General features: G+C 42.1%; 1 protein-coding gene across 1 annotated transcript; it reads right to left on the minus strand.

Annotated features, from left to right (window-relative positions):
• Nucleotides 1-14,161: 14,161 nt before the first annotated feature.
• Nucleotides 14,162-17,172, minus strand: LOC140910291 (uncharacterized). Its single transcript, XM_073340851.1, has 2 exons — nt 15,959-17,172; nt 14,162-14,908 (listed from the first exon to the last, which is right to left on the minus strand). Exons 1-2 carry the CDS (start codon nt 16,682-16,684, stop codon nt 14,372-14,374), a joined length of 1,263 nt encoding a protein of 420 aa, XP_073196952.1. The 5' UTR covers nt 16,685-17,172; the 3' UTR covers nt 14,162-14,371.
• Nucleotides 17,173-27,873: the final 10,701 nt, after the last annotated feature.

The raw sequence follows: 27,873 nt of genomic DNA on the forward strand, positions 1-27,873 counted from the left end.
AGATATCTTATTGGGGGTCCTACAGAGAATGCACATTACAGTGCTTAGAACAAATATTTATTTGAGAATTTTCCACAGAAATTATCAGACTATTTTATCAATAAAGAAAAACTAAGAGAATGTGGTATTTGTTTTTCCTCTCTGGATTCAAAAAGGGGAACCAATAGTTACTCGCACTCTTGCTCTTGGGTTCTGTTTTATTTGTCAGTTCAACTCCTGGTGTATAAAGCAGGCGGTTAATCATTACAATCTCCACCTGAAATATCAAGAATACTGCGCTCTATTTAAATAATACAATGTATTTAGTTATTAATATAGGCTGGTGTTATAAGGTAGAATTTAAGGTCCACATCAAATTATTTAAGTAGAGATAGACCCACACAATAAAATTCAGATCTGGATCTCGATCAAAACTTTTCCAAAGTTCAGACCTCAGGTTTTAGTTTGGGTCCATCTGTTATTTTACAGAAAGTGACTTCAACTGAGTAACAATGCTATACCTTTTTCATCCAGATGACTTTTTTTTTTTTTTTAAGAATCCATAGAAAATGGAACTACAAAGTCTCCTAGTGTGTGAAATATATCTCGGTAGCATGAAAGCAGGAAAAATGGTGAGCAGGCAGAGAAAAATGGCACCGTAGAAATTTACTAATAAAAATATTTAATTGATCTATACCTGCCCTCCTCATATGGTTTACATTCAGCCCTTAAAGTGTAGCTCTGAGCGGAAATATTTCTCTGTAAAAATGTTTTTGTGTTATTGCACTTGGTGTCTTATCACTCTTATCTGCAATTACTGACATAAGCAAGGTTTCATTAGTGTAGTTCTGCAAAGCCAATGTGCCATTAGCAGCAAAGAAGAGCAAACTCCATTCCATCCTCTGTCCTGATTGACAACTAAGTCTGATTCCAGAATTTTTATTCTTGCTCATACTGAATAAAAGAGACATAGCTTGATGTATTGTCAACTGCTCTGTGGGACGGATCCTACTCCCACAAATGACTATAGTAATTTATCTGTTGACTTCAGTGGGACTCTGATTGGGTTCTGACTTTGTAATGTTGGCAGTTATTCTAATTTTAGGACCAATTCTTAGATCTGTTGAAGAAACTGAGGACCAAATTTTCAAACTTGGGCATGACTGTAAGTGTTGTAGTCAATGGATACTGACTTCTGTCCTGTGAGGTTCTTGGGTACATTAGGAGAAAAAAGGGAATTCTAAGCATAAGAGTGGTCTTGAAATTTCCTGAAATACGTAACTTCTGTTGTAAATCAGAAATGGAGAAGACATTTGGACAAATAGGTAGCAACAGAAATATGTAAGCATAGCTATAGTAAAAAGCAGGTAACAGAATAACTGGGAAAACTTGAATGCACAGAAATCAGGGTAGCCAGATGAGATGCATCCAAGGTTGCTAAAGAAATAAGCTACTTTATTAAACCATTAACATTTTTTCTAAAAAGTCATGGAGAACGGGAGAAGTACCAGAGGCTACAGAAACGCTAATGTGGAGCTGATATATTTTAAAAAGAATGATCCTGGCAATTACTTTCAAGACAGACTGTCTCCAGTTCTTTCTGTAATTTAAGAGCAAAAAACCCTAAGCATCTAGGGTGAAATTAATCCCAGTACAGAGGACAGACCAAGGTCCTGTGCACCACTTCAGCCTTATTTTAACTTTTAACCTGGGGCTAACACGGGACTTAAGAGGTGTATGTATAAGGCTTAATGACAGTCCTCCGAACAGGAATGAATTTCATCTTTAGACAATGACAAAACCATGACAACTAACCAGCACTGGTTTATAAAGAACAAATCTTATTGGTTTCAGAGTAACAGCCGTGTTAGTCTGTCTTTGCAAAAAGAAAAGGAGGACTTGTGGCACCTTAGAGACTAACCAATTTATTTGAGCATGAGCTTTCGTGAGCTACAGCTCACTTCATCGGATGCATACCGTGGAAACTGCAGTAGACATTTAAGTAGAAATCTTATTGGATAACTTGATTATTTTTAACACAAGTTATGAAATTAGCAGAGGAAAGAAATGCATTAGAAATAATATATCTGGAATTTTGTATCTGAATTTTAGTGAAACATTTTATAATTGGCTTGGATTTTAACATTATTACATGGATTGAAAACTTACTGAAGGAACCTAAACAAAAGGTAATAATAAACAGCAATGCATCATGTTGGGAGAGGAATTCAGAGTGGTGTTGAAAAGACAGGTTTTAGGTCTGACCTTATTTAATATTTTCATTAATTAGCTAAACAGTTAAGAGCATGTTAATGACATCTGTAGATTATACCAACCTGGGATATGTTCTGAACTCCAGTAAGGATCTGGAGAGGTTGTGAATATGAGTACAAATGACAAAATGAGATTCTTCCTGGGAAGATTGAAGTCAATACAATATATCCAGGGAAAATTAATTGAAAAGAGAGATATTCAATTAGAGTAAGAAACTTGAAAAGTTGTAATGTCAAAAGAGATATGTTAATGTAATTTATTTGTATTGTATTACCTAAAAGCCCCAATCAGAATTTCACTGTGTTAGGCACTACGCAAACAGAAGCAATCAGGTCCCTTCCTTGAAAAGCTTACAATCTAAGAAAAGGTACCTTAACAAAGCAGGTAAGTGTGATTTAAGGCTACATATGCAGGAGCATCACATCACAGACCAGACAGCTAATACTTCTTCTCTATTGTTTATTAGCTGGCTAGATCACAACTGCTAACAATGCCTTCAGTTCTGTGGCCATCACAGATTACATTATTCGAAAAATATTTTAAAATTGGAGGTAAAGTCAAAGAAAAGAAACAAAAAATGCTTAGGAGACGCTGAGGCTGATTTATTCATGAAAAAAAGTAAAAGAGCTAAATATTAGAGGTGGCACCTGAATCAAAAATTGGACCAGCCACTCCTAAAGTTTGTAATCTTTGGAATCTGACCCCAACCCAAATATTGTAACATAGCTGTAAAAATGAAAACTACAAGTGATGTGTTATTAACATAAGCATAATGATCTGCCTCATATGGAAGTCCATATGATATATATTTACCCTAAATCAACAATATTATATATTTTTCATATTAAGCTACATATACAATACTATACTATAAGTACTTTACCATATACAACTAGTCAACTGATAAATCTGTTAACTGGTATTTCCTATTTAATGGTAGCCCTTAAAAGGAAAATGTATAAATATTAAAATCAAGACAACTAAAATAATAATGAACCTTCCCCCACATCATTCAGGGATCAGAGTTATAGTTGCAAAATAATTTGTATTTTTATCCTCAGGTAACAATACTTATGAATATATTTCTTTATGTTAGAAGTGTAAGATTTATTAAGAAATATCTTAACTATTATTTTCCTTGCTTTAAAAGCTTGGGTTATGTTAATGATGTGATTGGAAAGTACACCTACCTTCGAGAAACCACCAACTTCCTGAGGAAACTACAATGCCTTGGTGATCTTCCTGAAAACATCATCCTGGCCACCATGGATATAGAAGCTCTTTACACCACTATTCCACATGAGAATGGACTACAAACTAACAGGAACAGTATCCCTGATGAGCCACGGCACACCTGGTGCCTGAGCTTTAAGACTTTGTCCTCACCCACAACCATTTCAGATTTGGGGACAACTTATACCTCAAATCAGCGGCACTGCTATGGGTACCCACATGGCCCCACAGTATGCCAACATTTTTATGGCTGACTTAGAACAACGCTTCCTCAACTCTCGTCCCCTAGAACCACTCCTCTACCTGTGCTACATTGATGACATCTTCATCACATGGACTCACAGGGAGGAGGCCCTTGAAGAATTCCACCTGGATTTCAACAACTTCCACCCCACCCTCAACCTCAGCCTGGACCAGTCCACATAAGAGATCCACTTCCTGAACACTACAGTGCAAATAAGTGATAGTCACATAAACACCATCGTATATGAGAAACCTACTGACCGCTATACTTACCTACATGCATCCAGCTTCCATCCAGGACACATCACACAATCCACTGTCTACAGCCAAGCCCTAAGATACAACTGCATTTGCTCCAATCCCTCAGACAGAGACAAACACCTACAAGATCTTTAGCAAGCATTCTTAAAACCACAAAACCAACCTGAGGAAGTGAGAAACAGATTGATAGAGTGGTACCTAGAAGTTACCTATGACAGGACAGGCCCAACAAGGAAAATAACAGAACACAACTGGCCATCAAGTAAAGCCCCCAGCTAAAACCTCCCCAGCACATCATCAACGATCTACAGCCTATCCAGGAAAATGATCTCACAGACTCTCTCACAGACCTTGGGAGGCAGGCCAGTCCTCGCTTACAGACAGCCCCAACCTGAAACAAATATTCACCAGCAACTGCACACCACACCACAAAAACACTAACCCAGGAACCAATCCCTGTAACAAACCCCATTGCCTACTCTGCCCCCATATCTACTCTAGTGACACCATCAGAGGACCCAACCGCATCAGCCACACCATCAGGGGCTCATTCACCTGCACATCTACTAATGTGATATATGCCATCACGTGCCAGCAATGCCCCTCTGCCATGTGCATTGGCCAAACCGGACAGACGCTACATAAAAGAATAAATGGACACAAATCAGACATCAGGAATGGTAACATACAAAAGCCAGTAGGAGAACACTTCAATCTCCCTGGACATTCAGACAGATTTAAAAGTAGCCATCCTTCAACAAAAAAGCTTCAAAAATAGACTTCAAAGAGAAACTGCAGAGCTACAATTCATTTGCAAACTTAACACCATTAATTTGGGCTTGAATAGGGACTGGAAGTGGCTTCTTCACTACAAAAGCAATTTTCTTTCTCTTGGCATTGACACCTCGTCATCAATTATTGAGAGTGGACCACATCCACCCTGACCTTGTCAGCACTGGTTCTCCACTTGTAAGGTAACTCCCTTCTCTTCATGTGCCAGTATATTTATGCCTGTATCTGTAATTTTCACCTCATGCAGCTAAAGAAGGGGTTTTGTTTATCCATGAAAGCTTATGCCCAAATAAATCTGTTAGTTTTTAAGGTGCCACCGGACTTCTCGTTTTTGTTAATACACTGTCACTTAGTAACCTTAACGTGCTTTCTAAATAAAGATTTTTAGTTTTACAATTTTGCTGTAGCCTAGATTCACTAAGTGGTTTCAGTAGGATGCTTTCAATGAGTGTTATTGCTGCAGTATATTCTCTTCTTTTTAATCTGGGCCCCATTTGCTCAATCAAACATTATGGCTACCTGCTAACTAGCAGAACCTGCATCATCACCATTGACTTCCAAAATGACTCTGGCAAATACACACTGGAGGGTAATTAAACTGACAAGATTCCATTGAGCGGAAAACTTGCTTATCTTGTACTTGTCAGAATATACATGCACAGCTTTCTTCTTTGTCAGGAGCCCCTAAAGCTCTGCAAAATTGGAACCTCCTGTTTTATCTGATAGTTTGGCAAATTGTTCTCATGCTACAGTTGAGCAGGATTTTTCTGTCTGAAGATATTTAAAAAAAAATATGTTAATCTCTTAGAAAAGTACAGTTCTGTTACATTATTAGCTAGTTAAGGGCCTTAATTCAATGCCCATTGCACTCAGTGAAGAGATTGCCATTGACTTCAGCGAGTTTTGGATCAGGACCTAAATGAATACTGAAAACATTATATGGATTTCTATTTATATCTAATGTTTCAAAACAAAAGTTGCAGTCACTGTTTCAATAATCTCCATAACTGTGAATGTTCCTGTTGTCTCTCAGTAGGAGCTGCCATTTTACTGCATGAAATTAACTCTGTTAATTGGGCCTGACTCTACTCCCATTGAAATCAGTGACAAAGGCTAGAGATTCAGTATTTTAAAATAAATCCTGTTATTTACTAGAAATACTTGTGTAGAAAACAAAGAAAGAATTGAAGTCCTTAATCAGGTGAAATTCTCATGGATTCCAATGGCAGCTTGACTTGAGAAAGGATGCCAAGCTTTGGCCTGTTGTTGTTAGCCACTGACACATCAAGTTCATGCTGTGGGAGCAGAGCACTGTGCTCTGCAAAATCGTCCTCCCCTATGATACCAGACAAAATCATTTCCAGTGCTAGATAGGGACAAACCTTTCCAAAAACAGGACTTTTCAGTTTACAACTGAATAAATGGCCCGCCTAATTATTGTTCATATTGAATTAATGTTAATTTAACAAGTGATGAGCATCATCTCCTTTATCTCAAACAGAAGACAGAATTATGCAGCATTCTAGAGAAGCAAGATCATTAAGACTGCACATAAACACCATGGTGGCTTTTTGATTGCTTTAGTAACTTTTTATTTAATTTAGTAGTAACAATCTTATGTCAGTGATGAGTTTAAAGCAATGAATTGGGAGTCAAGAGACCTAGGTTCTATTCCTCACTCTGCCATTGACCTGCTCAGTGACTTTGGGCAAGACACTTCACTTCTCTCTGCCTTTTTCCTCTACTGTCCTTTGTCTATCTCATCGACTCAAATTGTAAGCTGTTTGGGTTAGGGACCATCTTTTTTGTGTTTGTACAGTGCCTGGTACAATGAGGCCTTTGTCTGGATCTCTGTGTGTCATACAAATGCTATTGATTTTTGTTTACATTTTTTGCAACTCGATGTGAAGCATTACAAACACTGAAATATACAGAACTGAGTTTGACCACAATTCCCATGAATGACAATATTCTAATAAATGCACACAGTGAAATGTAATGCAAATATTGTAATGCTCAGCAATTACAACAACAAGGTATGAAAGTAGGTGGGGACAGTGTACAATGAGAAATATGAAAGATCAAGTTTACTGAAATCCAGTGAAATAGCAGGATGCTACAGTCTTGGCTCTAGTGGGTATTGGGTTGCTAAGTAAGTAGTGGACAATGATACTGATCATTCAACGCCCACTGGAGTTGGTGGGAATCTTTCCATAAACTCAATATGCATGCATTGTTCAAACCCAATAAGCTGTATGCTTGCTGAATTCTGACCTATAAGAATTAATTATCCACTCAAGAATCAGAAACAACATGGTTATTTCTACCTTAATCAACTTAGCCAAACATGTCTTTCAATTTCACTACAACAGACGGTTATTATTTGTAATACAGCAGCTCATAAATGTTCGAAGAGATTGGGACCCCATTATAGTAGGCACTGTTTGTATACATAGTAGCCCCAAAGAGGTTACAGTCTAAATACACAAGACAAAGGGGAGGAGAAAGGAAGGTTTATTAAGCTCATTTAAAGATCGGAAACAGAGGCACAGAGCAATTAAGTGTCTTGTCCAAAGTCACACAGGAAGGCTGTGACAGAGCTGAGAACTAAACACAGATTTCTGGAGTCGCAGACCCATTCCTAACTGCAAGACCATCCTTCCTCCTTGCCCTGAATTTAATTATGTTCAAAATAAGAACAATAATAAAATAATCCAGATAGGACAATGAGGCGGTTCCATGAAACCCCACTTCATTCTTAGATGAGTCTATCTGACTCCAGCTGCAATGGCCTCCAGATGCATAGGCTCTTTTTATTTTTGTGTTTTTAACTATGCAACCAGAATGTTCCTAGTCCCAGTCACCACACCTAAATCCTCCATATGCCTCAAATATTACATGACTCATGGGATCAGTGACCAACACCAATCAGATAACTAATCCATTGACTAAACTTGAATAAAGAATAAATGTTTGAGACTCACAATCTGTTCCTGGCCATTACATGGGCAGAAAGAGAGGCTGTGTTTGTCCAGTGCAGGTATTTGCTATAAATTATCCACTCAGGTCTAGCATCCTTCAATAGGACAATGGTATGAAGAAAGTGATTTACATTGACCAACAATATCAGATATCACTGAAATATCATTTAACTATTACTTTGACACTAACATTCTGCACACCACAGCCTACTACCTTTTCGTGCAGGTTGACTGCCATCGCATTGTCGTCACTGTCAGGTAGATTCTACCCCATTAAGCCATGTGGAAATCAACTGTGCTGTTGTGGTACTGCTTAGGGCTTGTCTACACTTAAAGTGCCACAGTCCCACAGCTGCACCACTGTGGCACTTCAGTGTCGGCACTACCTATGCTGGTTCTTCTGTTGGCATTGGTAATCCACCTCCCTGAGAGATGGTAGCTAGGTTAACAGAAGAATATGTCCATGGACCTAGTGCTGTCGACACCAGGGATTACGTCGGCATAGCTAAATCTCTCTGGGGTGTGGGTTTTTCACACCCCTGAGAAAGACATAACCATGACAATATAAGCTCTCAGTGTAGACGAGCCCTTACTCTGAGTAAGGGTAGCAGAATCTTTCCCTAAATGAGCAGCTAATCTCTAGAAGTCTTTCCATTGAATTCAGTGGTTTTTGAATGAGGCCCTAAACTTCCGCTGCAAGAAATGAAAGGAGCTATGTTTCACCCCCACCTTTCTGGAGTTCATCATGGAGTAGAGCGGGTGTTTCTATTTACCAGACTCTGCCTGAAGTGCTTATTAACTTCATTTCATGACCTCTTCATTTGGAATTATTTATTGTCTCTGACTCAAACAGCTTGTTGACATCAATCTGTTCCTTACCTCTCAGGAAATTATTTATTTCTTTAACTTCCCCTTCTCTCCCAGCCTTCTTTCCTTTAAGCTATATTGGAAAGTTTATCAGCATAACTCATATGTTTAAAACCTCTTCCCTTCTGTCCCCAGAAAATCATTTTGGTTGCCACCTGCTGCACATTTTCAGTATCTGTAATTTCCTCTCAGTAAAATGGTGACTAGAATTGCTTGCAACAATATTCCAAATGTGTCCTCATTGGTGCCTTATTTAATGCCACAATAACTGATAACTGATGTGCTATATTCTCAGTATCTACACATGGAGAGAACCTTGCTTTGCCTTGTTTTTCTGTTCCCAAATCCTGTGCAGATGGTTTCAGAGCATCCACAATCTGCCCGGAGTCTCTCTCCCTAATCAGTTGTCTATATGATGCCCTCTTGAAATTAGTGTTCCCATGACATTTCTTGGTTCTTTCCTACATTGATCTGCATGAGCTGCTTATTTATGGCCTGATCTAAAGGCCACCTCAACGTGCATTAAATCTGGCCCTGAGCCTCCAATATTCCAATCTTTGTGAAACTGTTTGTTTTGTTTCATAGAATTTACCAGCCCACCACGTTCATATCATCAGCAACATTAGCTCATTTTACTGTTAACTGATTGCTAGTTTGTTTTCAAGTGGATACCTTGGTTATCCCAATATTTACATTATTTTCAAATATTCCCTGCATTAAGGAAATATTTATCTTGCCAAAGTTGACAAGTTTTTAAGAGAAACAACAGCACATATATCAATAACAAGTAAGCCCAATAACAGCCTTAAGGCACCCCGTTGGTTTTATATCACTAATTACTATGATTCCCTTTCTTTGAACATCCTCTTCTTCTGGTCAAGTTATGATCTGTTTCAATGGCTCTCCTCTGCCACGTTCCAATTTTTGATCTGAGGTGAAATCCGGGCCTCAGTGGAGACAATGGGAGTTTTGCCATTGATATCAGTGGATCCAGAATTTCACCCCTAATCTAGAAGAAAACTGCCTTCTGGTCATGCAAACCTTGTGTCTTCACAAGTGCCGTCTTGAGTGTCAATTTGCTACACAAATGCAGAAGACCCCTACAAATCCCCCAAACATACCAACTCCACACCAAGGAGTTGTAGAAATATTCAGAGAAAGAAAGATAATTCTTAGCTGCTAGTTTAAATTCTCAAAGTCTTATAAGGAGAAAGTTCAAATTGCAGCAGATAAACACAGAAAAATCAAAAGCTTCCTAGACTAGAACCAGGCCCTCAATTCCATAGTGACAACCTACACCATCACAATATAAACCCTGTAATATGCAGAAGATGTAGAAATGTGTCAAATAATTGCTTGTTAAAAAAACCCTTTTTCCCTCTAAAACTCAAGAGTCAAACTGATTGATATAGTTGACCAGAATTCTCACGGTGAGTAGGTAAAAGTTCATGCCAAGGTACTGCTATATGGGAAGCCAAAGAAAGTGATCTAGAGATTGGCTCCCAGAACTGCTGAATCTACCTGGAACTCTTGAGATGTCCTTGTATGTGGCCTTGCAATTTTCTGAGGCCCTAGTTCAGCAGGTACTCTATCATGTGCCTAACTTTAAGTATGTGAACATTCCACGGTGACTCATATGCTTAAAGTTAGTCACATAATGAAATACTTCATGAACTGGGGCTGTAAAGATTTTCCTTGTCAGTAGAAAGGTATCCACCAGGACGATCCCCCAGGAACAGGAGAGAGACCATTCCCTCTGCGGGCTGTTGGATCCCAGAATATGGAAAAGAAAAAGACTACATCCCTGTTTGAGTGGGGGGCCAGCAGGTCCACTCAGGGAAACCGCTCTCTATAACAGTATAGCAGAGATGATGAGTGGTCCATTTCCATTTCCCAAAATGAATCTGTTTCCAGCTCTGTTGGTCACCTGTGGAGTTCAGATTCTTGACAATATGAATGTTTTAGAGAGAGAAAATTCCTGTCTGACAACAGGAATTCATCTGAATTCTCACTGCCTTCCCTCAACGCCTGAGTGAAGTGGTGGGTGCTGCGTGAAAAAGCCTTTGTTTTTAGCCTATTGACTGGGACATCCCTACCTATTTAGGCCACCATTGCAGACTAAAATCCCTCCCAACCAAACCAGATGTGCATTTGTCATGACAATCATCAAAATCAGTAGTTCTACAGAGAATCATTATTGAGTAGTTTTGTTCTGCAATCAGAAGGTGAGGGAACACTTCAGATCCCAAAGTAGGTAAAAGCAAACTAGACAGAGATAGGAATGAGGAGATCAGAGGCTGAGGAGCCAGAACTGGAGGGGATACATATGAAATTGGACTCATAGAGCCTGGACCAGATGGGTAATTGTGATAAGATCAACACATGTAGAGCAATGATGTGAACCCTTAGTTTAACAATTCTTTAACAACCCATTTCTCAAATAATATCTAAAATACCATTAGGATAAACTTATAGAAATGAAATGACTCTGAGCTATTTCTGTGACCTAGTAATGAAATAATTGTTCATGCTGAGCATCTATCCACGTTTTTAGGCTCTGTTTCTATATTCTCTGATTAATTAAGATTCATTATTTATCCATTTCCCGAACAATCATCTCTGAAGTGGTCCTGGGTTTAATCCTACTATTTGGAATGATTGAAAGATTGAATGGACAGTAAGAAGTTGTTTGCTTTCTTTTGATCTTTACCCACCTACCTGAGGTGTGATATATTCCTTGAGGCAAGGATTAAATTATTTTATTTATTGCACAGGAGAAAATAGATATGTAAGGTAAGATGATGAGCAGTACTGTACATTTAATGTACATGACCAACATGTGAATTTATTATTTTTATGCTAAGATTATTACAATGACTTTCAAAGGAATTAATAATGGTTCATAATTTTAGTCTTAATTCTGTAATGACCCAACCTGCATAGTACTCAAAAAAGAGCAGGTTTCACATTCCGGTTATTCTACCTAACCCAAAATGAGTTCTGAGTGTGTGAAATAAACATTATTTTAAGAGGTCAGATAAATTCAGATAAATTCACATTTTAAAAATCAGATTCATATAGTTCATAGTATTATTTTGTTTTTCTATCTGAATGTTTTTCAAGTTCCCATTTTAAAAATTAGATTAATATAGTTCATGGTATTTTAAATCATTTTTCTATTTGAATGTTTTCTGGTATTTGCCCAGTCTCAGTGTCTGACAATGATGTTGAAATAATGCAGGAAAGAGTACTTTCATGCTATTTCCAGCTCCCATCCGGATTCCAGCATGATCCATGATGCTGTTTGTGACACCAGGAGGAGAGGGTAGCTGGCAGTGAAAAAGACATGCACATGACAACAGTTGTTCAAAATGAGCCCAACAGGCTGGCAAACTGAGACACTTAAAGCAATAAAAATAATAAGGGGAAAAGAAAATGCTTCATATGACCCAGGAAGGCTGTGAGAGGATGCGTTTTTTCTGTTTTTATTTATTTTTTATTCTGTAATGTGGAGCAGTGCAAATAGGCCAGAGGGAGAGTCAAGAATCTGGGCCTTTGTTTGCATTTCAGGCACACTCACTCATAAAGTGACATTACCAAAGCACACCAATTGAGTGTCTTCATTAGTCTGATCCTGTGCTGTACTAGGTGCCTTCAACTCCCCTGACTTCAGTGGAAATTGAAAGTATTCAGCAACTTGCAGTACCAGGCCCTATTAGCCAGAGTATGTGAAGTGCATCCCCAAGGGCTGGATTTTCATTCTGAGTAGTTTGTTTAGCACCTTTATCATGTAACCATCCATTGATGATTTCTGGCTGTACCATAAGAAAGAGCACAGAACTGACCTAGAATGGAGGTGTCTGGAAGAAAGGGCTATACAACACAGGAGGGTCAGATTATCATAAGAGAGACCATTAGAAGAGGGAAATATTAAAACAACATACACAAGCTGGTTCATGTCATCAGACTCTGATATAAGAAAAGTTAAGCATCTGGTAATCAACTTTTCCCTCGAGAAAGCAGGAAAGATGGGAGAAGTTGCCAGTGACCTATTCTTTTCCCTTTCTGGATAATGCAAGATTATAAAGGAAGTTGAATAATGGACCACTCACTCCTGCTTCCAGAGACACCATAACTGTGAGAAACTCAGCAGCACAAACAACCACCACCAAGATTCCTCTTACTTTCAGGGCCAAGTCACCCTCAAATTCAGTCTTCTTTCCCTCTGGTATAGAGCCTCCAGAAAGGAGACATTCATATCAACTGTGGCTTCACTTACAGATTGACGTAACATTATGATGCGTCTTTTTTTCCCTTTACATGATATTTACAGTTCATTGACTATATGGCCCTTTCAGAGCCTGCAAGAGAACAATCTTCAGAAAGAGAACATCCATATTAAGGAGGCCAAGATGAGTTTGGGGTCTATGTCCTCTAAGGAGCTGGACCTGGGTCTAACTCTCCTCCTAAATCCCCTTCTCCTGTATACTATAATATTGCGAGGGGATAATTTTTCCTCCTTGAAGGATGAGGGAGATTAAGAGAACGATGAAAGGGCTGTCAGGCATACTATCTTTTACCTCAACTTCTCCTTAAGTTCTCCTTCTGTCTGCTTCTTCCAAGGCCTTTCAGGAGAAGGTAACTCATAAAGGAAGGGCACTTAATATTCTCTTTCTATAGCCAGGAAGAGATATATTGAGTGTGGTAAAAAGAGGAAGAGTTGCTTTGACTGTTAAGTCATTTAACTGGCAAAAAGCCTTTGGTTACATCCCGCTATAGTTAGAACAACTACCAAAAACAAACACTTTCATCCAGTCCCAAAGCAAGGGACTTTTTTCTTCTACTATCCAATTCTAACATCTGACTAGGCACTTGTTGCGGTTCAGTGATGAGACAGAACACAGCTTTTTGCAAGCAAGCAGGCTGGTCAGCGGAGATGGGCTGTTCTGCCCCCCCTGCCTTCCACCTTCTCCTTTTATTATATTTCTCCCCCTAAGCATTACACACTGCTACACAAAGGAATGTATGACGTTGATTCATATGCTTAGTTACCATCCTCTATCTACTACAATCCTGGTTCTCAGGCCTTGAGCCCAGGCTAAAAAAACCTCCCACAGTTGCTGTCCAAACAATCAAGTTCTCAGGGTTCATATCTAGCCCTTGTCCTTGGATAGAGCAATGTGTGCATTGCTCCTAGGAAACAGTCAGGGTGTGCCCCGCCTGCTTCCAGGTGGAATAGCTAGACATTAACCCTTCATCTCCCCTTTTTTGTTTATAGATAGTTGGCCATCTCATGGTAGCCGCCAATTTGTTTTATCATGCTATTTAACTCCCAGACAGACAAGGACATAACCTGGGGAGCTTTCCAGGGCAAAATTTTACAAAGTCTTAACAAGGAAGGAATACATTGTACACAGCAACAACAAAAAATAAGCCCAATGATTACAAACACAAAATAACCAAAAGCTTAACATCTGCAATATAATCATCTAAAAGGGGTACACTTCTTTTACTACAATTGTGACCAGCAAAAGGCAATATTCTACTAAGACAGCAAAGGGTGCCATCACTTAAATTTGCAGGAATATTATTAAAGGTACATGAACCACAAGTAAAAACCCATCCTGATGGTAGGATGATATGGCCATAATTATATGAAACATTAACAGCATGGGAACAATTTAAAAGGGATTGAGAAATTTTTTGACAGCCCAATGGCACCTTTGTACTAGTGCAGTTAACTACACGCGCACAGGTGACATTGTGAGCCCCGGCCGGGTACGGTGTGTGAAGGAATATAGCCGTGCGAGGCAGAGTATAGTTGGCCGGGCCCCAATTAGCCATGCTAAAATACTGGGAGAAAAGATTAGCATAAGCAAAGAGCAGTATCTTATTCTCCTTCGGGCTTGTAACGGGGGAGGCGCTTCCGAGCCAACCCCTACAGAAAATAACAGGCACAAAAGGCACACAATCATCACAGAATTAGCAGTGATTTGGGCGAGAATCGCCACAAACAAAGTCTTAGGAGTTTCTGGCTGCTGATCTGCTGCCAGTTTTCGTTGAGCCGTGGCGACCAATGCTTTTACTGCTCCCCCTGTCACGGGCTGGCTTGGGACGTTACGCCTCCTCCGTTTCCGTCCCGCCGTTGTCGACTCGGGGGGCAACGCGGTCTCCTCCAAGGTCAGCTGAAACTCTGGTATGGGATTCGACAGCCCCTGGTGCCATGCCATGTTGTTTAAGTGCTGGTCGCACGCACCGGGCTGGAACCCACAACGGTCCTGCAGGGAGAGACACAGCAGCATATCCCCGACCCCAAGTGATTAGAGGTGCTGGGCCCAGCCACTGTGGATCGGGCAGCTGACGGTAAAAGACACGCGGTCTTTCCAGTACCTCAGATTTGTGAAAATGCCGATCCGCAGGGGTCTGCTGATCTGCATTCAGTGTTAAATTATTTAAAGTAAACAAGAGGATATACATCTGTTGTTGAATGTCTCCTAAGGTTCGGAGATGCAGCTCCCCTTGTTTTAATTGTTTATCTAGCAAGGTTTTGAGGGGCGGACTGACATTGTCAGAGCAACAAGTGGAGAAGACGCGCTGTGAGACGGCGAGTGAGACAACGTCGATCCAAAGCCTCCTCCACCCCGAGTTCGATCCTCGGCAGCTGGCACCTGATAGGGGACTAAAAGCAATTGTGCAATTGACCGTCCACGCGGGAGCGACTGTGGAAGATGAGTCCACACCTGAACCTTAATAATGCCAGTGTAATCAGCATCAATAACCCCTGGAATGACAAAAAAGCCCTGTTTCCCAGCATGTGAGCGAGGGAGAACAAGACCTACAAAGCCGGCAGGGAGAGGTCCCATCACCTGTGTAGGTATGGCACAGACCTCCCCTGGCAGCCGAAAGTCAGTGTCCTCCTGCAATCTGTTGGTAAAATCCAAAAAGGACTCTAAGGCACCCTGACGGATACTGACAAAGCTTTTGGTAGGCTTGCCTGAATCCGGGACCTTCTTGAAAGCATGCTGGGCACAGGTGGAAATAATGGGGAAGACGGCCTGAGGGAGTTGAGACTGCATCTCAATAGTAGCAAACTGGCCCTCCCCTGCCAAATGCTCATAAATGATACCTTGCTCTCTATATACCTGGGCTTGGCGTTCTGCCATCTGCCGATACTCACTAAGCCAAATAACATACTGACTGGGTGACAACATCATGCGCAGCAGCGTTTTCCAATCCTCAGGGATTAGGGAGTACCCAGCACCCATCCCTTCAATGAGACCACGCACAAAGGTGCTAGTCAGGCCAAATTCACGAATTGCTTTCTTTACCTCTCTAACCACCGAGTATGGCAGAGTGGTCCAGGTGCCCACGGGGTTGCCCTGGTCATCATTCTGCCAGGTCACCGGGCAAACGGAGACCAGATCAGCCAGCTCCTCTGCTGTAAGATCTGATCGAGCTTTCGCTGCGTGAACCATTTGTTGCACCAGCGAAAGCTTCTGAGCAGATGCAGATGACTCTCCGGGGGGCCCCATGGGGGGAGGGTAATCACACACCGGCTCCGGTGGGGAAGGCCAGGGAGGCGGTGGTAATAGAGGCACTGGGGGCGAAGCAGGGGGAGGGATGGCTGCAGGAGCAGACGGGGGTGGCAGGATCGGCAGCTCCTCTGTTGGGGCTGGAGAGGGCCTTTCCGAGGCGACACGCTGTGTCGCATCGCCAGGAGGGGGGATGGCTGCAGGGGCGGACGGGGGCGGCGAGAGCACCAGCCTCGCGAGGGAGGGTCTGTCCGAGGCGACACGCTGTACCACGTCGCGGCAGAGGTGCCAGGCATGTAAAGCCTGCACGGGTGCCCGAGGCTCTTTGTGCAATGTCTGGCCCAATCGCTCCCAGTCCGCTAGCTTAAGGCTTCCAGCTTCAGGATACCACGGGCACTTGGCACGCACCTCCTGTAGCAGGAGAGTGAGTTCTCGAGCCGGGCAGTCATGCTGAGCCTTACGCAGCAAATACTGCAGCTCATTACGGTGTTGCACTTGCAAAGCAGAGAGGGAGCTTCCCATACTTACCACAATGAAAAATACTCACCGGGATCCACGAAGTGGATGAGTGACGCGTCTGAAACCCTTGCCGGGCGAGGTGAGTGCTGAGGGCCCCACGTTGGGCGCCAGTTGTTGCGGTTCAGTGATGAGACAGAACACAGCTTTTTGCAAGCAAGCAGGCTGGTCAGCGGAGATGGGCTGTTCTGCCCCCCCTGCCTTCCACCTTCTCCTTTTATTATATTTCTCCCCCTAAGCATTACACACTGCTACACAAAGGAATGTATGACGTTGATTCATATGCTTAGTTACCATCCTCTATCTACTACAATCCTGGTTCTCAGGCCTTGAGCCCAGGCTAAAAAAACCTCCCACAGTTGCTGTCCAAACAATCAAGTTCTCAGGGTTCATATCTAGCCCTTGTCCTTGGATAGAGCAATGTGTGCATTGCTCCTAGGAAACAGTCAGGGTGTGCCCCGCCTGCTTCCAGGTGGAATAGCTAGACATTAACCCTTCAGGCACTCATCTTTCATCAAGGTAACCAGTCTTTTTTCTGTTCCTGAACAAGTTCGATTTACTAATAACTTTGGGTGGAAACCAAACTATTCAATTATTGTTTAAAAATGTCAGCTACCTAATATTTATTATAACCCAGGCATTCATTAACTTACATGATACCAAGACTCAAGAGACATTTATGGAGAAATGCTTTTGGAAATAAGGGCTTTTGGGGAAGGATTAAGCTATCTACTTCATATAAAAAAGAAAATAACTATTATTCATTAAAAGATTTAAGATTGTTTGTCAATATACTCTTAAGAATAAAGCTTTAATTACATGCAATTTCTTCACTGGACAGTACAGCATGTTTTATTTGTTTATTTCCTGCTGCAATTGTGTTACAAATGTGTTTGTTGCCTTTAATGTTGTGAATTAGTTCATGACTTACAGTTTAAAAAACAAAACAACGGACCCATCTTTCATTCATGTGAATTGCTGACTTACCCTCACTGACATCTAACATTTATGATTATTAATCAACGAACCCCTCAGGCCTTGTTCTCAGGAGAAATACTGCACTCCAAGAAGAGGACTATATAGAATTGAGGAAGTCCTACAGCTGTGGGGATGGGACACCAAGGAAAGGCACCAAAATGATAGTGTTGTGGTCCATTCTTCTCTGATAAGGGCTGTATGTCTCTTCTTTATTGACATACTCCCTTGTTTTGAAATTGGCTTCTAGTATTGTGGCACAGAAGCTGTCAGCTGCTCAGTGTCAGGTTTTATTTTTGGTATTATTATTGTAATACCATAGTGTCCTATTCAGGGATTATAACCCCACTGTTCTAGTGCTCTATGAGACAGTCCCTGCCCTAAAGAGTTTGCATTCTAGGTTAATGACAAAATACAATAGATGGATGAGACACACAGGTAGGAGGTGCTTCTAGTGCATTGAGAACTACAGATGAAAAGGGCTATATAAGAGCTAGGTATCATTATTCTATTGCTGCTCCTGTATTCCTTACACTGATTTGTGGCCTATTGGTAAGAGGCTAAATTGAACAGAGCAGTGAAGTATATATATTTTCAGTATCAAGATGGCACATTTCTAGAGCTCCTGGTTCACTTCAAACCCAGTGCCAATAAAACAAAAAGGAGCAGGATGGTCTTCATACTAAAATGGACTCATCCCCCAAAATAAAAACCAATTGGGTACAATTAGGCCCTGACTCAAAGCTTTATTGACGTTAATGGGACTCTTTCCATTGATTTCAGTGTGTTTTGGATCAGACCAAAGTCAGGTCTAGCATTCTAAAGCTGAGGACTGAAGACTGAAATGGCCAATTGTAAGGCTGAGGTGTGCTTTGCCACAGAAAGTACATCAGGCCAGGATTGAAGTGCATTCACAGAGCTGTCTGTGAGAAGTTTGTTGAGTACGTGTCTGAACTACTCCTGTCTTTGGTCTGTCCATCAGTTCTACATTTTTCTGAGGAGCAAAATTTACCTTTAAAATTGTAAACAAAACTACAGATCTTTATTATGTGATTTACTATTCATTTTGAAATAGAAGTCCAGCAATGTTGTCAACACATGGGAGACAGAAGTTATGGAAAGTATTTAATTTATTGAACAGAGGAGAGAGCATGTTTCTGCTACTATTAATGCAATTTGTTCTCAGAGTGGCACTATTTACCAAGTTATCAAGTTTTAATGTTTCCCTAGTATGGCCAGGGGAACAAGCATTTTCTTAAGGAAGAATTTATAAATATTGATTCTAGTGGAGCAATTTGTTTCCCTGCCAAATTTTGGCTAACATTTGAAAGTTAAACTATATATATACTTACTGTTTATGACAGCATGAGATTATTTTCAGTTTGAAAATAAGTTGTTTTATCAGAATCTATGGAACAAGCAGATAAGACCAAGATTTAGAATTTACTAAAACGTTTTACCTCGAGTTTAAATAAATAGGCATTTGTACTGAGAGTTTTGAAGGTCTATAAATTTTGGATGAAACTGGAAATCTTTATCTGGTGATACCACAATTTGATATCTGGTGGTCCATGTAAAGTAGTGCAAATAACCGTAACGATTTTGATCAGTTTTGTAGGGTTTTTAGGATATCTTTTATATAATTCATTGTATATACATCTGACTGGTTAGATCTGGATGCAACACAATGGAACACAAGCAAAGCAATGTTGGTTCAATTAAGAAGCCACAACTTTATTAATTAACCATTAACTCAATCTTAAAAACACTCTAAACCAGTGGTCCCCAAACTGTGGGGACCTAGGAATGTCCAGGGGGGCATGGCGGGCAGGGACAGAGCACCACCCAGCCCCGTTCCGCTCCCAGTTTCACTCCCGCCCTGGCCCCAGCCCGAGTTGCAGCTCCCCACCTGGCCCAAGCTGCCAGCCACAGGCCCCTGGCCAAGCTTAGGGTTGTCAGGTGCCCAGTTTTCGACCGGAAAGTCCAATCGGAAAGGGAACCTTGCAGTTTCCAGTCAGCACTGCTGACCAGACACTAAAAGTCCAGTTACCTGCAGTAACTGTGGGGAAGGAAGAACAGCAGCTGCTGCTGGAGCCTGGAAGAGCTCTATTGAAAGAGGTACCAGCAGTTCCCTGTCCTGCCCCAAGCATGGCTCCCCCTCCCCTGCTCTTTCTCAGTCACCCCACACCCCTGGAGTGTGGCTTTCCCTCCCCTGCCCCAGGAACCCCCAAATGCAAGAGCATGGGTTCTCCTCCCCTGTCCTTCCCCCCTCACCCCTCAAAAGTATGGCTCCCCCTTCTCCCATCCTGCCCCACTCACCCCTCCACCCCCGGAGAGTAGCTCCCCCTCCCGCATCTTTCCCCACACATCCCTCCTCTCCTAGAGTGCAGCTCCCTGTCCCCATCCTGCCCCATTCATCACCCCCTAGCACCATCCCCAGCTCCCAGGGGAACACAGGCCAGGTAAGGGGGGGCACAATTGAAAAAGTTTGGGAATCACTGCCATGAACACTACCCAGCAGGAGAGGTCAGCATGTATTTCATGCTGGTCACAGACATAAATGAAGCCATAAGGAAGGAGGTTCTCATCCATACCCTCTCTCTCAATCTCCTAGCTAAGGGACTTGGTACAAATGGCCAGAGTCCCTTCTCCCTTCCTCAGATGAGGTCAAGTATTAGTATGAGGGAGCCTCAAGCTGAGTGACACATTGAGTCTGGAATCCCCACTAAACCAAGATAATACTCAAAACCTAGTGCCTGACTAGCCCAAAATCAGAGCTAAGGGTCCACAAATCATTTGTGAGTCATTTGCAGTCTTCACTGGAAACCTGCCAAAAGTTGCAACAAACATTGCATCCCAACTAGACTTCCTGAATGCCAAAAGGAAGGTGAAGAAACCCACCAGGCTGTTTGCCAGTTCTGCCATAGGGGAAAAGAGGGAAGGTGATTGGCTGAGCCCCAGTATTCCAGGTCTGTTGCACTTATCTAAGGCAGGGAATTGTGAGGCAGAAGAATGAATGTCAGCTGGACTGTCCATCAACAGAGATTCACTAAATAGCCACTTCCTAAAGATGGTCTGTGTGCAAAAATTTTGAGGTGTTTTTAAAGTCCTTTTTTAAACCTTTGTTAATATTCTACCTAGCTATCAAAGTGTCATAGTGGCTCAGTTTGTACAGCTGCATAGTGGAGTGAAAGAAGCATCTGGTGCCCCTTTACTTTGGCTCCCCATAACATGGTTAGCAGCATGGGAGGGGAAGCAAAATCCACAGAGCTATGAAGGGGCAGAACTCCTCCATCCCCCAAAGCACCAGCCTATATATCTGTGCCAGGGGAAGTATGCTATACCAGATATAGATCTGAATACTTCCTCCCTGGAATAGCAAGGAGACTGGGAGAATCAATGTGACTCTGAGTCACAAACTCTCTCCCAGGCTTCTCCAGGGGCAGCCTTACACAGGGCAATCATAAAATGACAACATAGTCCTTAGTGTTTTCTATAGCACCCATCACCATTATTAGAAATGAGATAATTTTTCTTATATTATATTAAGATTTCCAAATGTCATTTTGAGGCATAAATTAAAAAGCATGGTTGCATTTAATAGTAGACTGAATAAGGAAGATAAATGGGAGGGTTATGTTCTTGTATGCATGTCATAAGTCCTACAATAGCTTGTGTGTGTGTAAGTCTCCCCCATATTCTAGCACTCGATACTTCTAAAATAACATAACGTGTTAAATGCTAAATAATACGCTATTTTTTTCATCTTCCTACAGTGTATTCTGACAAATGTAGACACACAGGCCAATCATGCAGTGTAGTGCAGTCAGTGTGGTCCAGGTGGAAGAGACTATAGTAAGTGATAATGTGATAGACATGAATTTGATTTGAGTGGTAATGTAACATAGCACATATTTGATTTTCCTCAGATTCCATGTCCCTTCCTGATTTGCTTATTTGGAACATATTTTGTAATAATTAGCTCGGTATCCTACTGAAGTTTCAGACATAGGAAGCATCAAGAACAAAATGATTAGAAAGTAGATTGTCCCCTGAAGGTCAGTTACAAATATAGTCACAGTTTCCAGTATTTATGGGTTTCAGAGAAGCAGCCGTGTCAGACTGTATCCACAAAAAGAAAAGGAGGACTTGTGGCACCTTAGAGACTAACAAATTTATATGAGCATAAGCTTTCGTGAGCTACAGCTCACTTCACTGGATGATTCCACTGAATGCATCCGATGAACTGAGCTGTAGCTCACGAAGGCTTATGCTCAAATCAATTTGTTAGTCTCTAAGGTGCCACAAGTCCTCCTTTTCTTTTTGCAGTATTTACGGTATCTTTCTGTCTGCTGAATGAGCTTACATGCATGCCCCTTGCCTCCCTTTTCTGATCTCAGTCTTGTACTTTCCCTAAAATTTTTATTTGTAACCTAGTAATCATGCAAAGACATTTCAGGAAACTCCTCCACACCTGAGTACCACACATCTACTGTATTAATTTAGATGGAATATACAGGCCAAAGGTTTAATATAACTTAGTCACTGTCTAGCATTAAACAGTATTAAACAAGGTTCAGGGTTTGGTATACAGAGACCTCTGCCTGCTTAGCACATTAAACACACATTAAAAATCCTTTTATCCTTTTATTAAAGATAAAGAAAAGAAGGAAAAACAGTTAAAACATTTGAAATGTAAAGTATTAAATAAGACTTTCAGAGTAACAAGTTTTTTCTGTTTCCTTTCCCTTTAGCTCGAGAGGTTTTTGAAAGAAAAATCCCCTGTGTGGCAGTCTCTTTGATGGTATCAAAGATGTAATACCTGTCCTTTTGTGGGGAAAGAGAAGAAGTTAGTTGAGATGGACTGGAGATGTCACTGCTGCTGTTATTGCTGAAGTTCAGTCTTAGAAGGAAAAGCCCCCTTGTTTGACAGTCTCTGAGGCCTGGTCTATACTACATGGTTAGGTCGATAAAACGGAGCTTGCGTTGACTTAGTTGTGCATGTGTCTCCACTCAGATTGCTCTCCCACCACTTTAAGCACCCCGTTACACTGACATAGTAACACCACCTCCCCAAGCAGCACTGAGCCATGATCGCCGTATTGACGTCTACACAGTGCGAGTGCAGACACTGCATCAGTTATGCTGATTTTAACTGTCCTCCAGCAGCTGTCCCACATTGACTGCTCTGGTCACCATTGTGAACTCCACTGCCCCAGGGTCACAGAGACTGGAAGCCCTCCTGCCCTTTAACGTCTTGTAAGTTTTTGTAATTCCTTTTCCTGATTGCCCAGCTTGGTAAGCACACTTAGCAGCTCTCCATTGTTGAGAGCAACTCCTCAGCTAGCTATGCTGGCTACACACGCCAGACAAGCTCCTACCGGGAGTAGACAGGTGATATTGGATCTCATGGACCCATGGGGAGAAGAGGCTTTGCAGGCACAGCTCCGATCCAGCTGAACAATCATAGACATGTGATACACTCTTCCCTTGGGACACTGTGCCACTGTGATTGCAGGAGAAGGGCTATGACAGGGACTGCATGAAAGCCAAGGAACTGCGGCAGGCATACCAGAAGGCCAGGGAGGCCAACAATCGATCTGGTGCCAAGCTGTACACCTGTTGTTTTTACAAAGAGCTGCTTGCCATACTCACCGGAGACCTCATCCCCACCCCCAACAGCACCATGGATACCGCCGAGGAGCCTGGGTCACAAGCACCTGCCGTGACCAGTAAGGAGGAAGAGGTGGACGCGATAGGCAACCAGGGGATCCAGCTGTGCAATGAGTCAGGACCTGTTTTTAATGCCACTGCAGTTCAGCCAGTCCCACCAGTCAAGCACGGGTGAGCTCGATGCAGGGCAAGGAACCTCCGATAAATGTGTAGACAAATTTTCAATTACAGGGATGACATCCCCAAAGCAGCAGGACACAATTTTTTGACTTTTCACTAATTTACTCATGCTAGACAAGGCAGTGGTACAAACCAAGAAAAGTAGAATTGCTATCTGCTTTTCATTCACTTCTAGAGTTAGGCAGGGGGGACCATGCAGAGCAGGTTGTTTATGTACACAGGGATGTCCCTTGAATCCTCCTGAGAGATCTCAATTAAACTTTCATGAAGGTGTCCTGCAATCCTCTGCCAAAGCTTTCTAGGGATGGCAGCCTTATTTCTTCCTGCACAGTAAGACACTTTCCCACACCACTCAGTGATAACCACCGCTGGCATTACTGCAGTATACAGGCTAGCAGCATACAGGCCTGGGCTGCTTTAGGACACCAGCAGCATCTGTGCTCTCTCTGCCTTTGTCACTCTCAGGAATGAGATATCAGCTAAAATCACCACCGCCTCTGGAAAACAGTGCCAGTATTCAGTGACATTGCCCTATGCTACTAGAATCACGGAACCAAGCAATTCCCTCCTCATTCCCTCAACCCCCAGCGGACGAGGCCAGGGGTGGCCTTACCATGAGGCGAACTGAGGCGGTTGCCCCAGGTGCCAGACTACGGGGCCGGGGGGAGCACCACTGGGACCCAGAGTATAGAAAACTGTGTCTGCTGCTGGTGCATATGTAGTCCCTCTGCTCTAGATGCACAAAGATGGTGGAGTGCTGTGCAGGAGGAAGGAGGCACAAGAGACATAACAGGCAGGCAGGAGGAAAGGTGAGAGGGAATAACATAAAGCAGTAGGAGCTGCAGGGAGGGAGAGGAGGAGGAGCCTCTTCTGTACCTCTCTAGTACCCCCAGGAGCCTGGACTGATTAACACCACCTTCTCTGGGAGCTTCCTGTGTTCTGCTGCTTCCCTGAACCCACTTGAGGAGAACAGGCAGTCGACTGAAGTAGTAGGAGCCAATTAGGCCCTTAAGACACTGATATTTTCCCTCACTCAGGTCCTGTTACCAGCCTGCTTATTTGTCCCCTTCAATTGAGTGTTGAGAGTCACTATAGCAGGCACAGAACAGGAGTCATGAGTGAAAGAAGAAAACACCCCTCTGGGGCAGCATTCAGAAAAAGAAAGAAAGCAAAGGAAGCTTTTCTATCTAAGCAGGAAGGAGCTCTCCTGAGATACATAGACACAAATGTTCATGGTGAACCTTCCGGCCCCAGTGAGGATGTGAGTGGTGAGGAGGTGTCTGATCTTCCAGTTAGTCAGAGTGCAGGTGACCTGACAGCTACTGCAGCATCCATATCTCCATCTCAAATGGATGTAACCATGCACATTCCTGAAAAAAAGTGTAGATCAGAGAAGAGTGTGGTAGAGGTGCAAGAAACAGCTGCTGCTGAGTTTAGTTCCTTAAGTCTAGATGATCCAGGACTGTGGACCCACTTGAGCAGTAGCCTGAGGGACTTCCTTGTACTGCATGGGCCACAGCAAGTGAAAAACTTCATGTTCCCCAAAGACAATGAAAATAGAAGTTTCCATCCAACACATTACTGGTGTGAAATCCCCAATGGTGACAAAGTGGTGAGGCCACGGCTTATGTACTTAAAAACCCAGAATGCTGCATACTGTTTTTGTTGCAAACTCTTCCAGTCTAATGCTCCAGCTACATTGGGTTCTGCAGGAACAAAGGACTGGAAAAATGTGGCTAGAAATCTGGCATGCCATGAGAAGGCAGCAAATCACCAGAGAGCATTCCATAGGTGGAAAGAGCTTGAGATGAGACTAAGGTTAAAGGCCACATAGATGATCAGCATCAAGAGAAGATTGCATCAGAGTCTCTTTACTGGCAAAATGTTCTGAAAGGCTCATTGCCATTGTGAGAATGCTTGCTACCCAAAACCTAGCATTGCGTGGCACTTCAGATCAGCTGTAGGTGCCAAACAATGGAAAAGTCCTTAAAATTGTGGAGCTGATGGCTGAGTTTGATGCTGTACTCTAGGAGCATCTAAGAAGAGTCACCACCCAAGAAATGTACACACACCACTACTTTGGAAAAACAATTCAAAATGAGATCATACAGTTACTGGCAACAAAAGTCAAACAGAAGATAGTGACAGATCTGAAGTCAGCAAGATATTACTCTGTTATTCTGGACCTCACACCTGACATCAGCCATACAGAACAAATGACTTTAATGGTGCATTTTGTAACAACAACAGAACCTAGTGAAAATGTCCCTGCAATGGTGACAGTCAGAGAGCATTTTCTAGAATTTATTGACATTGATGATACTACAGAAGCTGGCATGACAAATGTGCTTCTTAAAAATCTGGAAAATACGGGAATTGCAATAGCTGACATGAGAGGTCAGGGTTACGATAATGGTGCCAACATGAGAGGAAAGAACAGAGGAGTGCAGACACGGAACTGAGAGTTAAACCCTCGAGCTTTTTTTGTCCCATGCAGTTCTCATTCATTGAACTTGGTGGTCAGTGATGCAGCATCAGGTTCTAGTGAGGCTGCTGAATTTTTTAATGTAATTCAGAGCATCTATGTATTTTTCTCTGCATCAACTCATCAACGGCAAATTTTGAAGCAACATCTGGGAACATCCTTTCTGACTCTGAAACCACTGAGTGCCACAGGATGGGAAAGTCGAGTGGAGGTGATAAAGCCTACCAAATACCAAATTGGGAAGATAAATTATGCCATAGTTTCCATTATGGAGGATAATGCTATGACAGGAACTGTTCGTGGGAGAACAGTGGCAGAGGGAAATGGAATCACCAGAAACATACATAACTTCAAATTTCTGTGTGGCTTAGTGTGCTGGCATGACATATTGTTTGAAATAAATGTTGTAAGCAAGCGACTCCAAGGTGTTGACCTTGATATATCTCGAGCAATGAAACAACTGGCCAAAGCAAAGTCATAGCTACAGTCTTACTGGTCAGATGAGGGATTTCAAAACATTTTGAAGAGTGCACAGAAGTTGGCAGAGGAACTTCACACTGAAGCTATTTTCCCACCCATTCAAGCATACAAAAGTCACCAAAGAAAACATTTTGATTACGAGGCATGAGATAATCCCATAAGAGACCCCAAACAACAATTCAAAGTTGAATTCTTTAACCAGGTGCTAGATTGTGCAATACAGTCAACTGAATGTTTCATGCAGCTCAAGGAACACAGCAGTGTATTTGGGATGTTGTATGATATTCCAAAACTCCTCACTATACCTGAAGAAGACCTACACCAGCAATGCAGGGCACTAGAGACAGAGACACATGATTACATGCGCGATATTGATGCAAGTAACTTAGGTGATGAACTGAAAACCCAAGGTACATTCAGCAGGATCAACTCCAAAGACTGTTCTGGAATATAAGATGACCACCCTCTTTTCAAATGCTTTTATTGCTCTGTGCATACTTCTAACACTTCCTGTAACAGTTGCCAGTGGAGAACACAGCTTCTCCAAGCTGAAGTTCATAAAAACACATCTATGCTCCACAATGACACAGGAGAGGCTAGTGAACCTTGCAACCATCTCAACAGAGCATGAGCTGGCCCAGACTGTGGACCTTCAGGAAGCAGTTCAAATCTTTGCAACCAAGAAGTCACGGGAAGCACCACTTTGATTATTCAAACAGATAAAAATGCCAGTGTTTACTATGCAGACAAGAAAAGTTACATTTGCTTTTCAGGCGTTTGAAAGTTAAGTGTTAACTTAACATTTTTGAACAAGGTATTTTAAGTTATTAGTTCGCCTTTACTGGGGTAGGTAGCAGAGCAGTACCATGACAGGAGTAGAACAGGAAGAAGGCAGAACTGAGACCTTTCAAAGTTTTGGCCCAAGGGAGGGGGCTTGGGGCATCATTTGAGCTCCCCGCCTCAGGTGCCAAAATGTTTTGGGCCAGCCCTGGGCCAGGCTCACCAAGACTGGTGCCAGCACCAGCAATCACAAGCAGAAGTGAGAAGGTAGTGCTTAAAACTTTTGGGGAGGAAGGGGAGTGAGTTCAGCATCATAAGTTTCACTTTCTGTTGGGAATGCACAGATACTGGTACCTCTGTGGGTTTTTTTAATCAGCAGCTGCTGCCACTGAAGTCTCCAAATGCCAGGAAAAAATGTAAGGTTTTGGCTGCTTTCTAAATATATTTTAAAAAGACTATTTCGGGTTAAAACTCTTATAATAATAATAATAATAAAAAAGCCAAGATCAGGATAGGCAATTGCTATGCCAAGTTTCAGCGGGATATAATTATAAATGGCTTTAATGTGAGCATCTAAGAATATGACTTTATGAATGCCTAGCAAAAATGTGATAAATATGCA

Source organism: Lepidochelys kempii, chromosome 4 (assembly GCF_965140265.1).
Source record: "Lepidochelys kempii isolate rLepKem1 chromosome 4, rLepKem1.hap2, whole genome shotgun sequence".
NCBI lineage: Eukaryota > Metazoa > Chordata > Testudines > Cheloniidae > Lepidochelys > Lepidochelys kempii.

Coding starts and splice junctions, on each gene's coding strand:
- LOC140910291 (XM_073340851.1), bottom strand. CDS start 16,684: ATGGGAAGCTCCCTCTCTGCTTTGCAAGTGCAACACCGTAATGAGCTG. Junction 14,909..15,958: donor CATACTCGGTGGTTAGAGAG/GTAAAGAAAGCA, acceptor CTCTCCCTGCAG/GACCGTTGTGGGTTCCAGCC.